This window comes from Diadema setosum, chromosome 13 (assembly GCF_964275005.1).
Source record: "Diadema setosum chromosome 13, eeDiaSeto1, whole genome shotgun sequence".
Lineage (NCBI taxonomy): Eukaryota > Metazoa > Echinodermata > Echinoidea > Diadematoida > Diadematidae > Diadema > Diadema setosum.
The window spans coordinates 6,473,482-6,495,509 of record NC_092697.1 but is presented as its reverse complement, the minus strand read 5'-3'; the positions used below and the strand labels follow the sequence as shown (position 1 = coordinate 6,495,509).

Sequence of the window (22,028 nt, the reverse complement as noted above, 5' to 3'; positions counted from 1 at the left end):
CTGTCAATCTATCTCTTTACCAATGTATATATCCATCTGTCTATTCATCTGTCCATGTATTGATTGATCTATTAGTTTGTGTAGAATATCCGACAACCTTTCTGTATCAAATCATGCATAAACTCGAGAACTATGTGCTTGTGTGAACATATCGTCGGTTGAGAATGATAAGGGGGTTAAGTTGCCTCTGAACCCATAGTGTTCGGGACAACTTACCGCCCTTCTCATTCTCAACAGAAGATATTTTGTTAATTACTATGAGAAGAAGTTGTGGTTGTGCAAACCGTGAGTGAAGTTATTTAAAGTGTCAGCTTTTTGGACTAGTTAATCTAATTGATATTTTTTGTATATGAAATGTTCGTCATGCACTGTTTATCTTGTGCGAGATCTTGGCTTAATTGTATCCTTGTGTTTTTATGTCCGGAGCTGCACTGAGAACCGTCGAGAGTTCGCTGGCCACGCTCAAGTGCATTTCGGCGCTTAAACATGCGAAAGCCTGTGTATAGCAGGTAGCAGGCGATGGCTATTACACATTCCTAGCAGTTTTATCTCCTGCAAAGATCTCGTTTATGGTGTGTTACCATGATGTGTGTGTGTGTGTGTGTGTGTGTGTGTGTATCATGCCCTTCTCATACCCACGTGCCTGTTCCTGCTCGAGACATCCCCCCCCCTTTTTGCAGCCCCCAATTTCCCAGTTTCCTGCATTTCAAACCTGTCACTGATGACTCACCATGGGGAGCTATCGTCAAAGCAAACTGCGGGGAGAGAGAGCGAGAGCGAGATTAGACAGAGGTACAGACATAGAAAGAAAACAGTAGAAATGGTGGAAGGGAGAGTGACAGATTATCATAGAATACTTTGCATTTTCCACTTCATTTGAGATTTTTTTAAAGCATGTATACCGTTCAATATATGCTTTACTTTAGATGAAAAGAAGAAAAAAAAAAGAGATAAGTGAATCCAACTTTTGTGTAGTATTCTTCATTCATGCAGATTTATGTAAGAAGGTAAAAGCAGTTAGAACTGGAGGGCTGAAAATCAGCGAATCATTATCTTGACTCACTCACATTTACATGACGTTATATGGGTCAAAATGGCTCTTGGCATATGGTATTTCTCATTTTAAAGGACATGCTAGCATGGGGATAGTATACCATGCAATGGGACAGTTGACCCAACCCGGGGTGCATTAATTAACTCACTTTGGGTATAGAATTAAGGTTTCTGAACAACTTTTTAAGAGATTCTGGCAGTTGATAAATGCATCTATAGCTGTTTCGATTGTGGGGTTAGAAACGCCTTTTTGAAATGCCAAAAAAAGTCTGATCTCTCATGTGTTGAACCAGAATCACATTTCTGTAGAGATGATATACTCAATGGCCCGAATTCACGAAGGTGGTACAAATAAACCATGGTTTAAACCATGGACACTTTGTATGGAGTGCCAAGTGTCGCATGGCCTATTTTGTTATAAAATCAGTCATTTCATAACAAAATGACAACATTTCGTCAACGAAATAGGCCATGCGACACTTGGCACTCCATACAAATTGTCCATGGTTTAAACCATGGTTTCAATTGTACCGCCTTCGTGAATTCGGCCGAAATGGGTTTGAAATGCATTTACATTTATATCTCGGACCTACACTATACCCATGCCATCTGCATGCGTGATCTCTGCTCCTCAGGTCAATGGAGTTGCACAGTTTAAACAAGGAGTTCCTTTCGACTGGCGGAAGAGATGATGAACTCAAGAAAGGACATCTGAACGGCCTTTGCAAATGCGTTTTGATAGTGGATATTAACCCATTCCATATGGGAACCTGGTGGTCTGTATATTAAAGTCTATGGGGATTTCAGAATTCAGTATGGAATGGGTTAACCTGTTGAGGACGGGCTGATTTTGCTACCACAGGCATTTCCCATAGACACCTGCCCGAGTATTGGAACTAGTCTTAAGTTGGTTAAATGGGTTTAAAACAGGGGGAAGATGACAAACACAGCCCTAGATATACAAATATTTTGGAATCCCCATACACACACAGCCAGAGAATCTTGACTGGAGTCAAACATTAAAAATTAGCAAACATTGTATGCTTCGATGCGCATATTTGCTTTATGTGTGCTATTTGTGTTTTTTTAAGTACCCTGGCGTGAAGAGAATAAAGATCAATTCGATTGACCACCCTTAAATCCTCCTGCTACCGAGTCCTTAATAACTTTACCTGATTATTTATTTATTTGAAATTCACACTTATGGATTCCTCTTCCCCCCTCCATAGAGTATTGTCGGCAATTTAAAGTTCTTAATAACTTTTCCTAATTATTTACAAGTTTTGAAATTCACACATATGGATTCCCCTCCCCCTCCATGGAGTATTGTTTGCAATTTATTTAAAGGGATGGCATAGATGTGGTAGAGATGGGGATTCAGGTTTTAACTTTTTACAAGATAATTAGAAATCATTTAATGAAATATACAAGAGCATATAATCTAAGAGGAATCCAAAGTCTATTCGACAAAAATCGGGTTTGAAATGACTGAGATATCAGAAAAAAAAGTAAAACAGAGTGGTATTAATAAAAGGTGGGCCCCATCTTTTCTTAGAACCTCTTTGTTTCTGGATATCTCAGCCATTTCCAAACCAATTTTGTCAAATCAAATAAACTTTTTATTCTTCTTAGAATGGTATGCTATTTAATATTTCATATAAGAAATTTCTAATTGTTATCTTGTATAAAGTTAAAACCTGAATCCCCATCCCGACATCTGTACACACTGTATTTTGTTTTTGTCTGATAACACGGTATTAAAGCAGCTCTGAATTCATGAGGCATACATTTGGCAGAGTCTTCCCATCAGAGTCCCTCATTTTGCCTGAGGTAATACAGACACTCAACGATGATTCCCCCTTACCCGTGGTCCTCCATTTGCGAATCCCTTCTCCAAGCTCCTCCACCGCTACCGAATATGTGACGACTGCGGCCCCAACATGACCCCGGCCAGTCACAGGCTTGGGAGGAAATTACAGGTGACTGGAGAAGTTTTGGATGGCCTGTGAAATGCAGCGGAATGCAAAAATTATTTGCCTCAAACTTGAAGAATGTGGACAGTTGCCCTATCATGTTAGCTATGTATTCTTATCGTGAGCGACCCCATGAATATCCACACATCCGAAAGTTCTCATGTTGATTTGAAGAACACCTGTTTAGTAGGTATTCGTCAAATAATCAGCAGGTTGTGCTCCATGTTTGTAAAACAGTAGCTGACATCCCCATTCAGTCTATCTGTTTGTCTGTCAGTCCATTTGTCTGTCTGTTTTTTGGAGAATGAAACATCCTATTCTGCTGATAACTACTAATCCACCACAGTTCCATTTCCTATCATGCAGCACATTTGCACCCGTGCACATATACACTACACACGTACATGCATTTACTGTATATGCGAATATTTCACTAGGTTTTTATTGTTGCGACTTTAGCGAATCAGGTGCTATTCGCAAAATCAAAGACACGCGAAAATATTGACTCTGATCCCGATGTGAATGTGACATACGCATGTCTACTTCTCCGTTCAGTACAGGACTTCACGATCCCGAATTTAACCACTCGTGAAATCATTGGGAATTCCTGATTCTCGAAAATTTAGACTCGCGAAATATATCGTGTATATGGTGTATACAGTACCTCATAGTCAAACCATTCATGGGTAACTTCCACTGTTCTTTCAAACTGTGGACAGAGTCGATAACTTTAGTGAAATGATGGTGAAAAAAAAATGAGTATTTGTTCTGTTTGCTGCTACAAACTATACCCAAACACTTTTAAAATTGCCAATTTACCCCCAGCTGCTAGTGTGATCATATCGCCAAAGTCAAAGAGTGTCATAAAGTGTGTATAGGGGCACATATGGGGTGAGAAATGGGAGAAAGGGATGAAAGAGGGATGAAAGAAGAATGGACAAGGCAACTATTGAAAAGCTTTCAGGGAGAAGAGAAAAAGATGTAAGAAAGAGGATGGTATAGGAAAGGGTAGTCTGGTTTTCAAACCCTTGCCCTGTAATTGTTCTTTCCTCAAAATGCGCCTTCTACGGCGATGAAGTCACTGCCTGCGACGAAGTCACCACCTTAGCCGAACAGGACAAATCCAGTTTTCGACGTTTAGGGTATCAATATTCTGTGCAGCAAAATGGTACAGAGGGTCTAGAAGCCAGACTAAGGAAGTGGTAGAGAGGGTTTTTTATTGGGGGGGGGGGGGGGCAGGGGGAGGCGGCGATAACACATAAATGTCTTTAACGCCTACTGTCAACATCCCTCTATGATATGTAAATATGCGTGTTTTGTTTCTTAGACGGCATTTGATGTGATATGCGAAGATTGTATTATTACCACACTGATTTGAAGGCATTATTTACCATTTGCAGATGAAACAAAAATCCAACATTAGTGCTTCAAAATAGTTCTAAAATGAGAGTTGGGATAGAAACAACCATTGTAAAAATTTCAATCAGTGTGATGATGTTGAGTATTGTTAAATATGAATACAAAATGTGAGCAATAGTTATAATAAAAATGTTTCTAGATTAAACCATCTACAGTTATGGTTTAGTGAGAAAAATAGTGATATCTCCTCATATTTTAGGCTTTATTGCAAAATTTTTACATGGATGTTTTGTGATACAACTGACCTACACATATGCATAAAATGTGATATCTTGGAACATTTTTTAAATTACTGCTCCCAGTGGTAAACAGTACTTTAAGTATTTCATTGTAGCCAAGTCAGTATGCAGCATTGTACACCTTACAGAGGCATAAGGTCATGACTTATAGGCCTACATGTGTGTATGTGTATTGATGTGTTTCTTTCACCATTCTGACCTTTAACTTTCTTTTTGAAAAGTAGAAATGAAAATCAATGTTGTCAGTTTCTTTGTTCTTTCTAAGGTCTGTGGTCTGCCCATTATGATGTTAAAGTAAGCACCTCACCTTGTAGCACTAACATGACCTCACATGTGTCATCTGGTCACTGGGATCATTTGTTTTAATGGAACTTGGGGCCCCTCTATGTACAGACCAGTATGAGATGAGAATCGAGCACTATTCAGACAAATCATCAGCTAGCCGACTTGTGTCTGTGTTAACGACTGATTCAAGATGATTCATAACTTGTTCCAATGGAGTGCCTCCAATGGTCATGGGCTTTGCAGGAGTGCATAGCAACAACAGTTGCCATAGCAACTATCCCTGGTCAGTTTGCTTAGAGGGTATGATACATTGGGAGGGGGGGGGGGGTGATAGCCTCTGACTGAGTTTGGCTTGTGTGAGGGATTAGGTGGGGGCAAATTTTAATGCCTTCACAACCACATAAGTTGTGGTACCTCCGCAACGTAAACCATATGTTACCATTATAGAAAAGTAGCCAAACTTTTAATGGTCTATGACTGTTTCTAATTACATAGAGAATGAATGTTACCATTGCAATTCTCAGGCTACTGTAACACAAATGTGACAAAAGTCTGTGAATGAATAGTGAGACAAAGTAATCATCTCCCACCAGTCAGAGAACAAAGAAAAAACCACACAAAAAAGGAGAAAATCTTGAATATAGCCTCCTTCAAGGATGTCTACTACATTAGACATTTACTTGATGAGCTTTTGATAATCCAAACACATATTAACTTGTTAAATATGAAAGAAAATCAGGCTTGTACATGAGTTTTCCTTAAATGTATATGAAGCCATTTTTGGCTAGTTTGTAATAGATTTGCCTTCGAGAATTACACCTTTTTCTATCTAATGTTGAAAAAATGGAAGATAAAATTCTCAAAGCACTTCATTATTTTGTTTTTGTTCACAAGATTGATGGACTGAGGAAGTCTGAATTACACTTTATGAGTCCAACACCCAATACTGAACATTTCATGTTTCAAGAATTGCTACATGTACATCATTCAGATCATCAACGACAATAAATCATGTCCCCTGCAGGAAATTTTATCTGTGGGGTACTTTCGAAGCCTCGTAAATCTCTGCCACTGTGCATTCTGTGACAGTTTTTATATCCAGCAAGCATAGGATGCATTCATATCTAAATCACAACTACATGTGTATGATAGTTGTGGTTATTATGGCTATAAAATGTTACACTCTTGTTATTTTCTTTCTACCAGTACTGATGAGAACATAGTTTGCTCTTTAATACTTTATTAATGTTAGTTGTGATTGAAATCATTGTTTTCAATATTACCATAGAGTGCAGTCCAGTCACAGTGCACGTAAACTTGTAGCATGACTAATGTAGCTAAAAAGGATATCCGATTTACAGTACATAGCATGTACGCAGTGCAAGCCATAGGCACAGTCAATATGAGGCCTGTTTTCAGGTTGCAGTGCCTAAAGTGAATTGTGATTCTTCCTTGAATGTTGAAAACTTACCAAGTTTTTCATGAGCAGGTAATTACTGTGCCATCAGTGTAAATGCACCATACTGATCAATTTCAGAGGTTGCTGGTCATTATACTTTAAAACCAGAAATTTTTGAGAATTTTGCAATGAGCCAAAATTTGCGAAATTAAAATGCACAAAGAAGTTCTTGTCTACACTCAATGCATTGATTGCCAGTAGATTCATGAAAACTTCATGCTGCAAATATCTATATCTGATTTTACAGTGTACATTATATCAGGTATATGAAAGACAAGACCCAGTGGATCGAACTCACTTAAAACATTTGTACTTTTGGTTGTGTATTGGTGTTGAAATTGTTATTATACTTGACAGCATAAAGGGGTGATATGAATATACTCATAGTCCAAGGCCTTGAGGAAAGCTTGACCTTTGCTGAAATCTGTAGTCACATTAGGGCTATTTACACTTGTAAAATTTTGCTTAGCCCCGGACCAACGGTGGGGCTAAGGGGGGGGGGGGGGGGCCTTAGCCCCACCGTTGGTACGGGACTATCCTTAGCCCACTTTCTGTTTACACTCGTTTTTGCCAAAGTGGGCTAGCCCCACCGATAGTACGGTACTATCTGGCCCTGCAAAATAGCAGGGGTTAGCACCGCAATTGCGGTGCCAAGCAAGTGAGTGTAAACAGAACGAAAAAATAATCCTGGGCTAAGCGACGGAGACGAAGTCCGACCCTCAATGACCAATCAAAAACGAGGTAATCAAGTGCTGCCGGTGCGTGCGTGTACGTGTACAGTACACAGCGTAATTATGAATATTCATGTGGTTTGGAAAGTCCGGGGCTAAGAAATACGAGTGTAAAAAGGTCAGTTTTCTCCTTAGCCCCGGACAAGAGATAGGACGGGACTAATTGGCGAGTGTAAAAAGCTGAAAAAATTGGTACGGGACTAACGATAGTCCTGGGTCAGAGAAAGTCCGGGGTTAAGAAACACAAGTGTAAAAAGCCCTTTTGAGTGGATGAATGATGAATATATTAAACAGAAAAGGAGATAATGTGCTCAAAAATAAATCAACTATCAATGAAAAGATTAATTGTCTGCATATGCATTTTCATTACAGTGTATAATGTTATTTGTCACCATAAATGATAAATGGATTATCTTTCTTTCTTTTTTTTTCATTTTGTAGCTGGGAGAGTTTGATGTTAAAGGTGGTTCATTCAAATGCACCAGATACTAAAGCTGCTTTTGGATAAAAACGTAGATATGGCCATATGATTCCAGCGTGAACCTGATAATGCCCTTCCTATACTGACATGTGGAGAATCGCCATGGAGTTTTCGCTGGAGGCACGGTGCTGCCCCTCCTGCTAGCACGACTTCCTACCCCCTAGTGGGGAAGAGGGGGTTTATAATATATAATATAATTGGGGGCCTTAACCTCATTCTCCCCCTTCCCTTGTTATTCTTCCTAGTAGACAAAACACAAACCATCATACTTACAGCTATAATGAAATGAAAGCAATGACAGAATGAGGTGTTATGGGTGCAGGCTGAATATTTCAGGATTGATTGAGATTAAAATTTGGCAAAAACTTTGCAATTTGTTTAGGGTCAGAAGATTGCATTTGATTTGAAACATCAAGACATCATATCATATTTTATTTGCTAGTGGGAAAATTAGTAATGAAATATCCCAGAATAGATTTTGTCATTCTTCTTCTTCTTCTTCTTCTTATCATTATTATTATTATTATTATTGTTGTTGTTGTTATTATTGTTATTATTATTATTATTATTATTATTATTATTATTATTATTATTATTATTATTATTATTATTATTATTATTATTATTATTATCATTATTGTTGTTATTATCATTATCACTATCACTATCATTACTTTTACTTTTATTTTGTTGTATATGTTTAATGTTTATCAGCCTATCTATCTATATATCTATCTACAATGTATCTCTTTTTCTTTTAAAGGCAATACGTTTTGTACACTTCATGTTTCATTGTGCTGATGTTCTACGAAAGATACATCCTAAGTTTTTAATAACATTTAGGATTGGTATCGTGTGATGACTGGTTTGCAGGTAATTATAGTTGTTTCAGAAATGGAATTATAAAGCTCGAATTTAAATCAGTACAGCTTTAGATTGTTTTTTTCTTTCATTTGATTAAGATCAAGCCAAAACAAAACCAGTAATGCAAATGACTGGAATGTTGCAGAAATGAAATTGAAAATATTCTATTTCATTTTTGCACATTGTAATTTGGCATGCCATCAAAGTTGTATTGTTTATCTTGACCTATGCAAATGAAGTGGGGAGTTTGATTTGCAACCATTTAAGGCAAATGTTCCATACCCCTTCTAAAGTGTGATGTTGGCATAGTAGTCATGAATTTTGGGGTAATAAAGAGATTAAAAAACACATTTATATTCATCTATACAAACCATCATCCAGACATTTTCAAGACAATTACAGGGCACATACCATTAGGGTAGAATTATACACAGTTTCTGGCTGTTCATGTTTTATTGGTGATACCAATGTTTATAGCAGTGCTGTTGCAAGATGCAATCTAGTAGTACAGCCCCCAAGACATAGCTGGGGTTGATCTCTTTAATAATTTTTCCTCTCCTCTTCTCCTTTGCCCTCCTCCAGGGCGGATTTGCAAGATGCTACGAGCTGACCCACTTGGAGACAAACTATGTCTACGCCGGCAAGATCGTGCCCAAGGAGAGGATATCAAAGCCGTCACAGCGAGAAAAGGTTGGTATGATGAAATGTGCGTAAAAATGTGAGGAAGGGAGAACACACTTGAGATGAGCAAATGGCAAGAGTGCGTCGACTTTTCTATCTTCCAGACATTATTAAAGCTTTATATGAAGATCCCCCCTCTTACTGCTCCCCCCCCCCCCCCCCCGCCCCCACCCCCCAACCAGCCTTGCAGCATCTCTGGTCGTGTGTCATATCCCCTGTTCAGACGCAAGCCAGTTTATACCAAAACTCAATAAAGAAGCAACATATAAAGAATCATCGTATAGCTGACAAACCATTGACATGTTAATCTTGACCGTTCTGGAAAACGTCGTATAGATGTGCAGTTTCCCACTGCGCATGCTGTTATGGTCATGAGTGACAGCTATGGGGTCACCTTTCATGCCCACTCCCATTAAGCTCTGCCCAGTTATACCATTCTATGGTCACCATACGTTCAGATGTACAGGGAATGCTGATTCGTTATCGCGTTCTACTTTGAAACGTTGCTCTTACCTGACCGTCGTTTTGTTATACATCATTTATTATACGTTGTTTCGTTAGTCAACGTTCAGATGTATAAATTCATCGTATAGCTATACCGTTTTGGTATAGCTATACCGCTCTAATATAATTTTTTTTTTTGCTTCTGAACACCCTGTTCTTCTGTCTTCTCTGGGTAGTGGCCAGCCCTGCTTGTTTAACCACAGCATTATCACACCTCAGAGAGATCCCTTACCAAGTTGGCCCCAGGGAGATATACATATCATATTCCTTTCTGAGCAAGCTGTAGTTTGATGCAAAGCATCTGCTTATTTCATCTACCCTTGTATTGAAATATAGATTCTGTATGATATCAATGTGCGAGTATGTATTGTGTGCTGCTATGGTCTGAGAGCGCAATTATGCTAAATTTTTATTGCTCTTGAGTTGTTGTCTGCAAGAGCTTCAACCATGCCAAACTTTCAGAGGGTAATTTTTCTCTAAAGGTATTTACATTTGCATGTAGATTAGAATGGTCATCATTATGTGTCACTGTAATACCGTATACTCTAATACTCACTCATATTTTCTTGCGTAGATGTTTTTCTGACTGGCAGTTGATCAGTCAATTTTATGAGTTGTTAATTTCACGCTCTGTGGTCTTCTCATTATCATGATGATTGCAAAAACTAATAAATAAATAAATAAGTAAATAAATAAACCATAACACAAATGTTCAAATGAAAGTGTGACTTCTCGCACATACAATTTATTGAAACATATTTTGAAATGAGATCAAATCTCTCAGGAAAAAAAAAAAAAGTAGTAGTGATCGAAGAATTTGAGCATGGGTCCAAATAGCAAGTAACGTTCCGCATCAGTGTGTGCAAACTTGGAATAGGGCCTACACGTATGCATATGTCAGCCCAAGAATAGTTTTGCCATGGCCAGTGGTACAAGCATTGTCAGCTACCATGACAGTGCATTCAGGGCAAATGTTTGTTTTCATTTTTATCAGTATTTGTCCACAGTTTCATAATTAGCCATTTTTTTTTATTTGTTGTTATCATTTGATATTATCCATGTCAACTTTCAAGATTTTTTTTTCCTTCCCTTTTTTTCCAGAATTTTTATTAATGCATATTGATCACTGCAATAACATGTGCATGCCATTTGAATAGCTTCCAAATAAAAAAAAAAGGTCATATTTGAAATCTGAACTAGTTTATTCGCATTTATGTTTACAATGTTATGTGGTTATGCGACTTAAATCAAAGCTACCATAGTTGTCATAGTTGTAACCTTTTCCTTCTGTCATATCCTGCTCATTTTCCTGTGTTGGGACACAAACACAAACAGGTTATAGCTAGACTTTGCCCTTCCTCGGATGCACACATATAATTCACTGGTTTAAAATCATTTCAAACAAGTAGTAAATGCATTTTTTTATGTATCCAGGATACAAGCAAGAATAGCACAATGCCTAATATTGAAACTGTACTTGATGACTGGTAATATAGAAGATAAATGTGCTCTTTCTCAATGGAGAGCCATTATGAACAATTCGTAACCTCAGCAATGACATTTATTGCTCCTGCAATGGTATCATAGTTTTTATATAATTACACTTCTTTTCAAGGACAGTATTTTCCACTTAATCGGGTACCACTTAATCGGGTACTCCACTTAATTGAATTACAAGCTGAAAAACAGTTATCAATGTGTTGTTTTTGCCAGATAATTGGGTATAGGTATTCCGGTTTAACGGGTAGGCTCCACCAATACTGTACCATCCCTTTAATAAGATTCCAATAATGTTTGTCTTCCGTAGTATCACGCAGAAAGCTTTTCTGGTTAATCAGGTTCAAAAGTTATGAATTTTTGAAGTTACTGCTTAGTCACTGCTGGATGAGAAGACTACTACAGCTTGTGATGTCATATGTGTAATACGATAGAAAGACAATATGAAGAAAATTCAACATAGTTTCACTTTTCTCGCATAATGAAAGAACATTTGACTTCCCTCTTTCAGAAGGCAAGGGGAATGATATTACCCCTAATATACAAACGTATATCAGTGACAAGTTGAGGAAATTGTGCACTGTTTACAAAAAGTAAAATTTTGCGAAATTCTCTTCATATTTTCCTTATATCATTCTACACATGTGACATCATAGTACACTGTCCTAGTAGTCTTCTCATCCAGCAGTGACTGTGCAGATACTTTAAAAATTCATAACTTTTGAACGGATTGTCCAATTTTCCCCAAACTTGCACTGATGTGTTCTACTACTATTGCTGCATTCAGTCAAGCCACATGTCCTATGAAAATGGACTTGTCCTTAAAGCAGAATACCTGATTAACCAGAAAGCCTTTCTGCATGATGCTATGGAAATAGATCAGGTTAACATGGAAAATTCCTACCTGTTAAACTGGAATACCTATACCCAATTGATATGAAGGTAGACTTGTCCTTTCAGGTGAGAGATGCTCAGCCAGACACTACCCGACTACACGTGTGTAAATGGAGACTAGTGTAATACCCATACAGTGTTTCCTTTTCTTATACTCTCTTTTTCTGTTTCTGTCTCTGTCTGTCTGTCTGAATCTCTGTCTTCTTTTTCCTGGTATGTTTCTCAAACTGCTATGCCTACACAGATCATGTTATCTGAGATTTTTCTAAAAATACATTTTGATGGGAGTCAACAAGGAAACCATCAATTCCAGCTTGGTTTCGGTAGAGCTCTAGAGTTTGACTTTGAATAAAGATTGCTCTGACTTCCCACTCAGAAATTACTTGAACAGACAGTTAAAAATTCATTCTTTAGAATTCAGATTACATAATTGTATGCCTTGACAGTCTTTTGCTGAGTTACTATGGCAGTTTTAAAGCCACATTTTGCACTCCTGAGAACTCAAGGCTATTGAAACATACATTACAAAAATCAAAGACAGATATTCTGTGAGAAGTACAACGTTTATGATAGTTTTGTTTTGAATCATTGTTTTATATATATGCCTGTATGTGGCATGCAATACTAAGTCAGATGTTTCCTGATTATGTATTCTTTACAAATTGAAGGTAGAAAGAACAATGTTCCTCTTTAATGGCAAGTGCTTTTTAATTTTCTGCAAACAGAAAGAGATTTGCTACACACAAATGTCACACTATGTGACCACATTTTTTTTTTTTTTTTTTTGGCAGTGAGCTGTAATTGTTTGTTGGCAGTTGTATGAAAACACTGTACATTGTGTGTGATGGACACCTCCACAGCCCCATTCATAGGAAAAGACATAAAACAGTAGTAATGGATACTAGTTACTATCTTACCTTACAACTTAGCAATGGTAAGGTAGCTCCAAGCACTCATAACTTGATACAACATAGTGATTTTCTATTTGTAAATTAGCATACTGGTAAAGTATCTGTTTAGAAAATGAGAGCCACACTCAATACATGTTATCCTGCAACTGTCTCTGGGGTATCAATGTGGATGTATTACACATAAGTGTTAATCCTTCAAGTGCAAAGTACATATTAAAACACTTGAGACATACAGGGTCTACATAAAAAAAGGAAATTTCTCCTTTGCAGTGTGCAAAAACTGAGGAAGATATCTAGAGGACAGTGAAGTGTTAGCCATAGCTGTAGGCTGTAAAAATTTGCAAGTGACCTTGATTTAGTGCACAAGACAAGCTGCATTCTAATCAAAATACCTATAAAGTATAAGACCATAAATATTTCTACCCAGAGCTTTTGTCCATATTCCATTGATGTGTAGTCTCTGTCCTATTCATCAGGTTTTGTCACTTGCACCTGATTGTAGTAATTGAAGCATATACCTACAAGGATACTATCGACTGGTCTTCATGGGGCTGAATGCAATGGAAATCAATTATCAGGTAGTATTTTTTATTACGAACACGGTCTACTGGATATAATTCCCATAATTTTTTTTTCATTAGCCCTTTTGGTCCATGCGTTCTTGTGACTTCCAGCTGTTCATTCCAGCCGAGTGATTTATGTGATGTGTAACGACTAGATTAGTGCCGCTCATATGCTTCACTGATCATCTTTATAATCTACCTCCCAGGGACACACACATGTGATCTCACTAATTTATATTTTTGTTCTCTTCAGTGGCATTTTTTTTCCTTTTGGTGGAGGTCAAAATATATATGCTTTTATTCTATTACAATTGCTCAGAATTAATATTCATGTAGGAGTCTATACCCTAGCTCAGTTAAGAGTTTTAGTGCTTTTACTGTTAAAGGAAAAAGGAGGACATGTTAAGCAGCTGAAGGAAATCAGCAGAATTCAAGAAATCTTTTCATTGTTAGAAGCTTGAAGGAACTATATGTAATTGGATACACTTTAAAAAATGCCAAAAAGTAGCATTTTTTTTTATGTCAATCATTGCTGAAGCACAGATATGATTATATGAAAAGACACTTAAATTCACCTTTCCCTAGACTGATGATTGGCATGTTCCCATGTTACCGATATGATTTGAGACATTACAGTGAAATCTCAAGAGAATAAAGCGATCTGAAGAAAAAATGGTAGAAATATTATGCTAAGATATTTGGCATATCTAGATATTATTTTGGCCAAATAAGTGATGGATCCAGGTATTTTATTACAAGTCAGCATACATTTGCATTTCATAGTTCTTTTAACCAATAGATAGTTTGATCTATGAATTACTATCAAAGCTCAGTGTCTCGAGGCACCGCTTCAAGCTACAAATTGAGCTCATGTCTCAGTCTTTCTTGGACCATTTTTAATTTGTTGCAAATGTGGACTTTTACATTAATGACTGATAAAAACAAAAAACAAACAAACAAACAAACAAACCTCTTAAATATACCTGGAAACTTCAGAATTGAGTTGTGCCGGTCTCCTGAAACCATACACTAGATTTGTTGTACTGGGGGAAAAAAAGAATTATAATCTGACAGGAGATTAGTTGTGGTAAACCTTTCTGTTTGATCTCTGTGTGGGTAAGGGGCCTGTGACAGTAAAGGGAGAGAAGAGGAAAAAAATTTAATGAAGAGTTCAGAAGTGCATGAGGAGCTGTATGCCCCTGGATAGTTTAGGGACTTATTTCTGTAAAGATAATGATTTAGGGTGGGTTGTTACAAAGTAGATTGAACTTGCTAACCACTCCTATTCCCCCCAGAGGCACCTGCCCTTAATAAGAGGTCATGGAAAGTTTTCCCCGAAATATAAACTATGAGTCGTTTTAAATTTGACACCTCAATCATATTAATTGCTACTGGGAGGAGACTGAAAAGTGGACTGTTAAATATTTTGTAGCTGATTTGATGACAAAGGATGTCATTGTGTTCACCAAGCTCTATTTTTGTGGCAGTATGTTTGTGTGTTGTTATAGAAAACAGTAATTGATAGTCATTATGGATATCAGTCATATTATTTAGCTCTGCATTCAAAGTAATGTCCCTTTGTGTGTGTGTGTTCATAAACGCATGGAGTCCTGAAGAAATTTTGCTAAAGAACATGTGTATCTTGTCATCTATATTTTTGAATTGGACTAAGATTAGATGGGTTTAAAGTCTTAAATCTGTACAAAATCTGACAGAAATTTACAGGGGAGATCATTGTGTTTGTTTGTTTGTTTGTTTTTTGGCAAATATGAATTCTCCAGATGCTAAGCTTTGAATCGATAGATAATTGTCATACTTCATTGCAAGGATGTAAGAGAAAAATCAAAGGTTAGAAAACTGTAAAAAATATATTGCCAAAGTTGGCTTTATGCACAGTTTTTTTTTTCTGCCTTCTATGATCTCTAACTTTATTAGGGTAAAGTGATGATGCTCCCCATATTTGTTTGTATAGATGTATCTGCCTATCTATGGATCAATTGATTTATTTGTATCTACTGTATCTATCCATGAAAAATGACACACATTGTATGGTATGTATTATGAACAATCCTTCCCCTCTCCCTCACACACACACAACAAAAAGAAAGAAAAATTGAAAAAAAAAATACGATGAAATAATGTGGCCACCATTCAGCTAGAAATGAGGCTAAGTATCTGGATGATACTTCCCAGACCTCAAGATACTGATAGATCAGGTGCCTCAGTAAAGACATTTACATTTTATTCTTAGCACTTTCCTTCATCCCTGCTCCCATCCCCTCTCCCCTATGTGAGTCATTGGAATGACCCTCACAGGAAGTGTCTAAAGGAAGAATCAGGGAGATCCCATCTGAAGTAGGGGGTGGGGAGGGGGAAGCCAATAAGAAGGCTGTGGTGGATTGGAGTCTTTCATTCTGGTTCCAGCATCTGTAGTATGGCATTACCAACAATATTGATGCACTATGCATTTCTGTTATATACAAACATATCACAATGTATACCCTATACCCATAGTTCCTTTTCTGTTTCACTTTCAAGAAGCCTGGAAAGGAAATATTAGCATCAGTGGTATTATTAGGCCTTGCTTGAATCTTTCTATGTAAAACTAGACATTTTTACATTCATGAAACTTCCACGAATTTTGCCAGCAGCTAAGATTCATGAAACTAAAATGCATGCAAAAGTTTCCATATGCACAATGCATTTATTGCCAGTTGGCAGTTGGCAAAAGTTTCATGCCAGGCAAAATAGCTGTCATCTCCAGTTCGTGAAAATTTCATGCCATGAATTATTTCTGACAGTACCATGGAAAACTGTAGCCCAATTCTTGCAAACAAGAAAGGCATGTTTATCATAATTAAGTTATTACATGTAATGCAACAGTATACTATACTGATATCCCTATCTTGCATGGGCCAATAGACATGTGGAAGACAAGGGGAATGATGACACATTCTACTATCACTAGCGAAAAAACCACCGGTTAACCACACACTTCAAACCTGGGCAAAACATAATTTTGTCATACTTCAACAGCTGAGCAGCCTCGGATATGTTCCTGTACTGTCATATCTCTCTACATCTCTTTCTCTCTGTCTAACTATCTATATCTTTCCATCTACATGTGTATACGTCATCTATCTATCTATCTATCTATCTATCTATCTATCTATCTATCTATCTATCTATCTATCTATTATCTATCAATCTATCTATCATTTGTCTATCATCTATCTATATATCATCTATCTATCTATCCTTTATCTACACTGTAGCTATAGCATGCATTTTAATTTCGCGATTTTCGTGAGAGACAAAATTCACAAAATTAAAATGCACATGAAAGTTCTTGTCTACACTATATGCATTGAATGCCAGAGGCAATTTAGGGCCTACAAAAATTTCATGCAGTGATAAAGGCCGACGGCTCCAATTGCGCAAAAATTTCATGCCGTGAAAATACCTTGCCTTATAGTATCCATCTACCTACCAAGCTATCTATCATGTATCTATCATCTACAGTAATATCTATCTATCTATCTATATTTCTATCTATCTATCTATATTTCTATCTATCTATCTATCTATCTCTATCTATCTATCTATCTATCAACATATCTATCTATCTATCTTTCAACATATCTATCTATCTATCTATTTATCAAGATATCTATCTATCTATATCTATCTATCTTTCAACATATCTATCTATCTATCTATCTATCTATCTTTATCTATCTATCTATCTATCTATCTATCTATCAACATATCTATCTATCTATCTATCTATCTATCTATCTATCTATCTATCAACATATCTATCTATCTCTATATCGATCTATCTATCTTTCATCATATCTATCTATTTATTTATTTATTTATCTATCTATCTATCTATCTATCTATCTATCTATCTATCTATCTATCTATCTATTATTCTGTCCCTTTCTTTCTCTCTGTGAGTATGCTGCGGTATAGTGGTTGAGTCCCTGGGAACTGAAACAGGAAATGGTGGGTTCCAAATCTGCCAGCACATTTAGTACGTTGAACATTCCTGCACAGGTTGTTGTTGTGCAACCACATCCAGTTTGACGGCGTGTTAGTATACAATTTAAAGGCATAATTTACCATTTGCAGATGAAAGCATTAGTGCTTTAAAATAGTTCTAAAATGTGAGTTAGGGATAGAAACAACCACTGTCAAAATTTGAATCCGTATAATCGATGTTAAGTGTTGTTAAATACACAAAATGTGAACAATAGTTATAATAAAAAATGTTTCCAGACTAAACCGTATACAGTTACGGTTTACTGAGAAAAACCCTGATATATCCTTATATTTTAGGTTTTATTGCAAATATTTCATATGGTAGGATGTTTTATGATACAACAGATCTACACGTATGCATCAAATGTGATATCTTGAACATTTTTGAAATCACTGCTCCCAAAGGTAAACTGGACCTTTAATGTGTATCTATCAATGAAAGGTGGAAATGTTGGCAGGGCCTCTGGCCAAATGAAGATTTAGCTTGGATTTCATTTTCAGCATGCAGTTTGTTACTAAACTGGAAAATAATATCATGCCGATATATGACCAGTAACATCATATATGAAAAATGTTTGCTGTTTATTAGTTATTTTGCATTTTCGTACCAAGTTTTCACCTTCATTCCAGTTTGCCATGTTGAAACAACAAGCAGACGCTCAATACAATATTATGAAGAAACAACAACAAATGGCACCATGAGGGCACTGTGTATGATCTAGTGTATACTCTACAATATACATGAGGTAATGTATGTGTAATTCTGAAAGGAAATCCTTTAAACCAGGATACTGATTGATTTCAGTGTTTCAGCTGCTTGCAGTGCATTATTTGGAAGGTGGAGATTTGTTTCTTTAGACATTGAGGATTTAAACATATAAACAAGAGGATTAAATACCATTAGTTCCTGAAGAGCATTATGTATCTGAAAATGGGCAAAATTAGAGTGAATTCACAAATCTTTTGCAGTCATGGGTATGTGCAATATTGAACTTGAACATGGACTTTTATTCTGTTTCATTTAAAGAACATCACAGCAAAATTTTGCAAACTACCATGTATCTGATAGGCTACCAAGTGTCAACATGGATACCATTTTTTTTACTGAAATAATTTTCCTTTTATGACGTAGGAAATAATAATGATCAAAATTTTTGGTGAGTCAATCCAATAACGATATTCTTTCTAGTTGATATTATGTCATTGTATAAGGGCACTTTACACACAATTACTATATCTTTTCTATTTGCCATGACTCAAACTTTGTGCATACTTTTTTGTTGTTGTTACCAATACCCTGGAAATCAAATTTGTGTACAGCTAGAATAAAAAGAAAAGTCAGCCATAATTCACCTGTGATAGCCCCTGAAAGTATACATATTTTGATAAAATCAGATCATATCTCTGTAACATTTTGGTACTTGTGCTCCGCATGTTTAAGTTCTGTACCAGTATTGATGTGTGCATGTTCTAGCTATACACATTTACGTGTATATATATACATTTTTATGAATAATGTCAACATTCCATTTCGATCAGTTAGCGGGTCAGAGGCTGCTGATTGTGCGCATGCATTGCATATCACTATTGTTCAAGACTTATTCAGAAAAAAAAAATCAGTAGCACAATCGTTCATTTGAAAGAATTGGGTGATCGACTACATGTAGCCTATTTCAAGTAGTTTTTTTTTTTTTTGTTTTTTTGAACCCCAATACAAGTGTTGTAGATAAAAACCTGAGTGACAAAAAAATTTAAGCATTTTGCAGAGAGCTAGTCTCAAGTGTATTCTACATATGTAGCAAACATAACACTCAGGATATTGGTTCCCCTCTAATAACACGAGCTTGTTCCTCACAACCCATAAACTTCCCCAAGTATTTCCTAATAGCAACAACTTATGCATAAAAAGTTGATTTAGAGTGTGGTATGTATGGAGTACGTACAAGTGGATGGAAATATTGGTCAGAAGCCCATCAGAGTAAAATTATGAAGTGGACTATTTCACCTGTCCTAACTCATATTCTTTTGACATCAGGATCATATGATGGACATTCAAAACTTACTGCCATGTCAGGCAAGGATTAAACAAGCTTTCTACAACTACCGTTGTTATAAATATATGCATGAAATACGACAGTATGAGTATACCGGTGGAGTGACACATTCATCCCTACAATTGACTGCCCATGTAGGCCCTGTGAATGTGGATCAAATTCAGAATCACATGACACAATCCTTGTTCCACTTGACTTCAATAAAAAGTCAGCAGCTGAGGATCCTTCAATTTGCTCTGATAAAAATTTGCAGGCAATAGCTACAAATGCATGTGAAACTACAACCACAGTGATGAATTGGTGTGAATAGTCAAGGTACATTACCATGCAGATTGAAATGCTAACCTGGTATTAGTCTTTCACCTTTAGTTTCCAAGCCATCGCCTTTTTCCTTCTGCAAAAACGGCTGACGACTGCTCCAAAAATGGGTCAGCTATGCAGCTGGCTGTGATTTGCAAGTCATGGAATGCAATCAAGACACACATGAATCATACACACGTACTTGTATAATGAGCGAATGCAGTGTATACAAAGTGAAATTTGCAACCATGCAGAATCTGAAGGCTTAGGAAAGAGACCATGGAGGAGCAAATATGGTGCAGACAAATTAAGTTGCCCTTTTTACACCCTCTTGCTGGAGCTTAGATTCAATTCATTTATTCTGAGACTGATTTCAATGAGCTTGAATTTCTAGTGCCTGAGCTATGGAAATGTAAGAACCTCTACAATGTGCTTGTAATTAAATATTCATTCAAAAGAATCTCACCAAGTTTCATTCATATGGCTTAACGGAAGTGGCAAGTAATAGTGTAATGGCTACGGTAACCTTTCATTCTGTAAAGAATCCTTGCTTGACCATATCTATCAGAAGTCATCAAATAGAAAAGTGTATTTCGTACTGATATGATAAATTATCTCCGTTTTGTTGCCTTTTTTAATTTGTTTTTAATGGTTAGCCAAAAGTCTACATGGTCTCTTGTGTATCATAGAGATGGCTCACCAAGGAGGAAAGATTATTGTATGATTCATTAGATGTGAATCACAGCTTTAATTTTCCTGCGGACAACATAAATGTGCTTGTAATCAGTGTAAAATGATTAGTAATTGAGTCAGTACCCGCACAGACAGATCGCTGTCCGGCATTATATCGTGTACCCACACACTCTCACACACACTCGAACACTCACACACACGCACTCGCACTCCTGCACAAGCAAACGAAGATCTGTCGTGCCCGTGGAATGCAGAGCCCCCGGACGTTTGCTTCTTGTCACCCGATCTTGGTGTAAGAATACTCTTACGGACATCACTATGCCAGTATATACATGAAACTGGTCACAAGTATGTGTGCACTCTCCTCGAGTCTTGAGGTATGATGCACGTACATCCTGTAAAATGAAACCCTCAAACTGTCTAGCTTAACGAGGAGATTCAACTTGTTGTAGACCAGAAACATTTTACACTCTTGCATCTGTGGTGCTAAAAGTGGATAAAAAGTGTTTGCATTGAGAATGCTTATGAAGGTCCCAAGCACCCTTCAAAACAAATCAGGTCTGTTCTTTCATTCAAACTAAAGTACTTGTAAGTGTTACCTTACGTATGTTCCAGGAACATGTCGATATAAGAGAAATTTTAAACTCAAAAGTGCAATCACAGTTCTTCAGTAGGAATAGTCCATAGTACTAATTTGATTCTCATCATATGATTTTTCTTTTTTTTCATATTATTATGAAAGATTGAACTATATCTAAACTTGTGGGTTGTTGAAATGATTTTCTAATTGCTTAATGCTGTGTCAATAAATTGGCATCCCTGTCTTATGGAGATGTAGAGATATTGAGAGCTCTCCAGTGAATATGATACTGTAAAAGTGGATATTTTCGCGCGACTAATTTTTCGCGCTAGGCCGGGTCAGAAGAGTTTCGCGTGTTTTTAATTCCGCGGAATCAAGACATTACACACAGGAACGTATGGCAAGCAAAAATATTCGCGTGTTTTTATTTTCGCGCTAGTTTCTGGTTGCGCGAAATGCGCGAAAATTTCAACACCGCGAAAATTTCCACTTTTACAGTATTTGTCATGTGCCCACAACCCTCCCTCCCCCAGAAAAAAAAAAACAACACACACACAAAATATGTAGTGTATTGGTAGAGTACATGCCATATGAACTATGCTGAATGGTGACAAAGCAGAGATTTAGTTGTTTTAAAATGAGGAATGTTGGCATGCATTTTAATTTTGCGAGAGCCGAGTTTTGTGAAATTAAAATGCACACTAAAGATCTTGTCTACACTACATTTGTATATGCATTGAATGTTGGAGGCAACTTGCAATTTTTTGTTTGTTTTTTGTTTCCACTCGCACGTTCCGGGA

The 22,028-nt window shown here is 36.8% G+C and overlaps 1 protein-coding gene across 1 annotated transcript in view; it reads left to right on the top strand.

Moving 5' to 3' along the window:
- Positions 1–22,028, top strand: part of LOC140236897 (serine/threonine-protein kinase PLK1-like) — a 69,657-nt gene that overhangs the window by 12,885 nt on the left and 34,744 nt on the right. Inside the window, exon 2 of the mRNA XM_072316832.1 lies at positions 9,087–9,194. Coding sequence (XP_072172933.1) covers positions 9,087–9,194 — 108 coding nt within the window. The remainder of the gene's footprint in view (positions 1–9,086; positions 9,195–22,028) is intronic.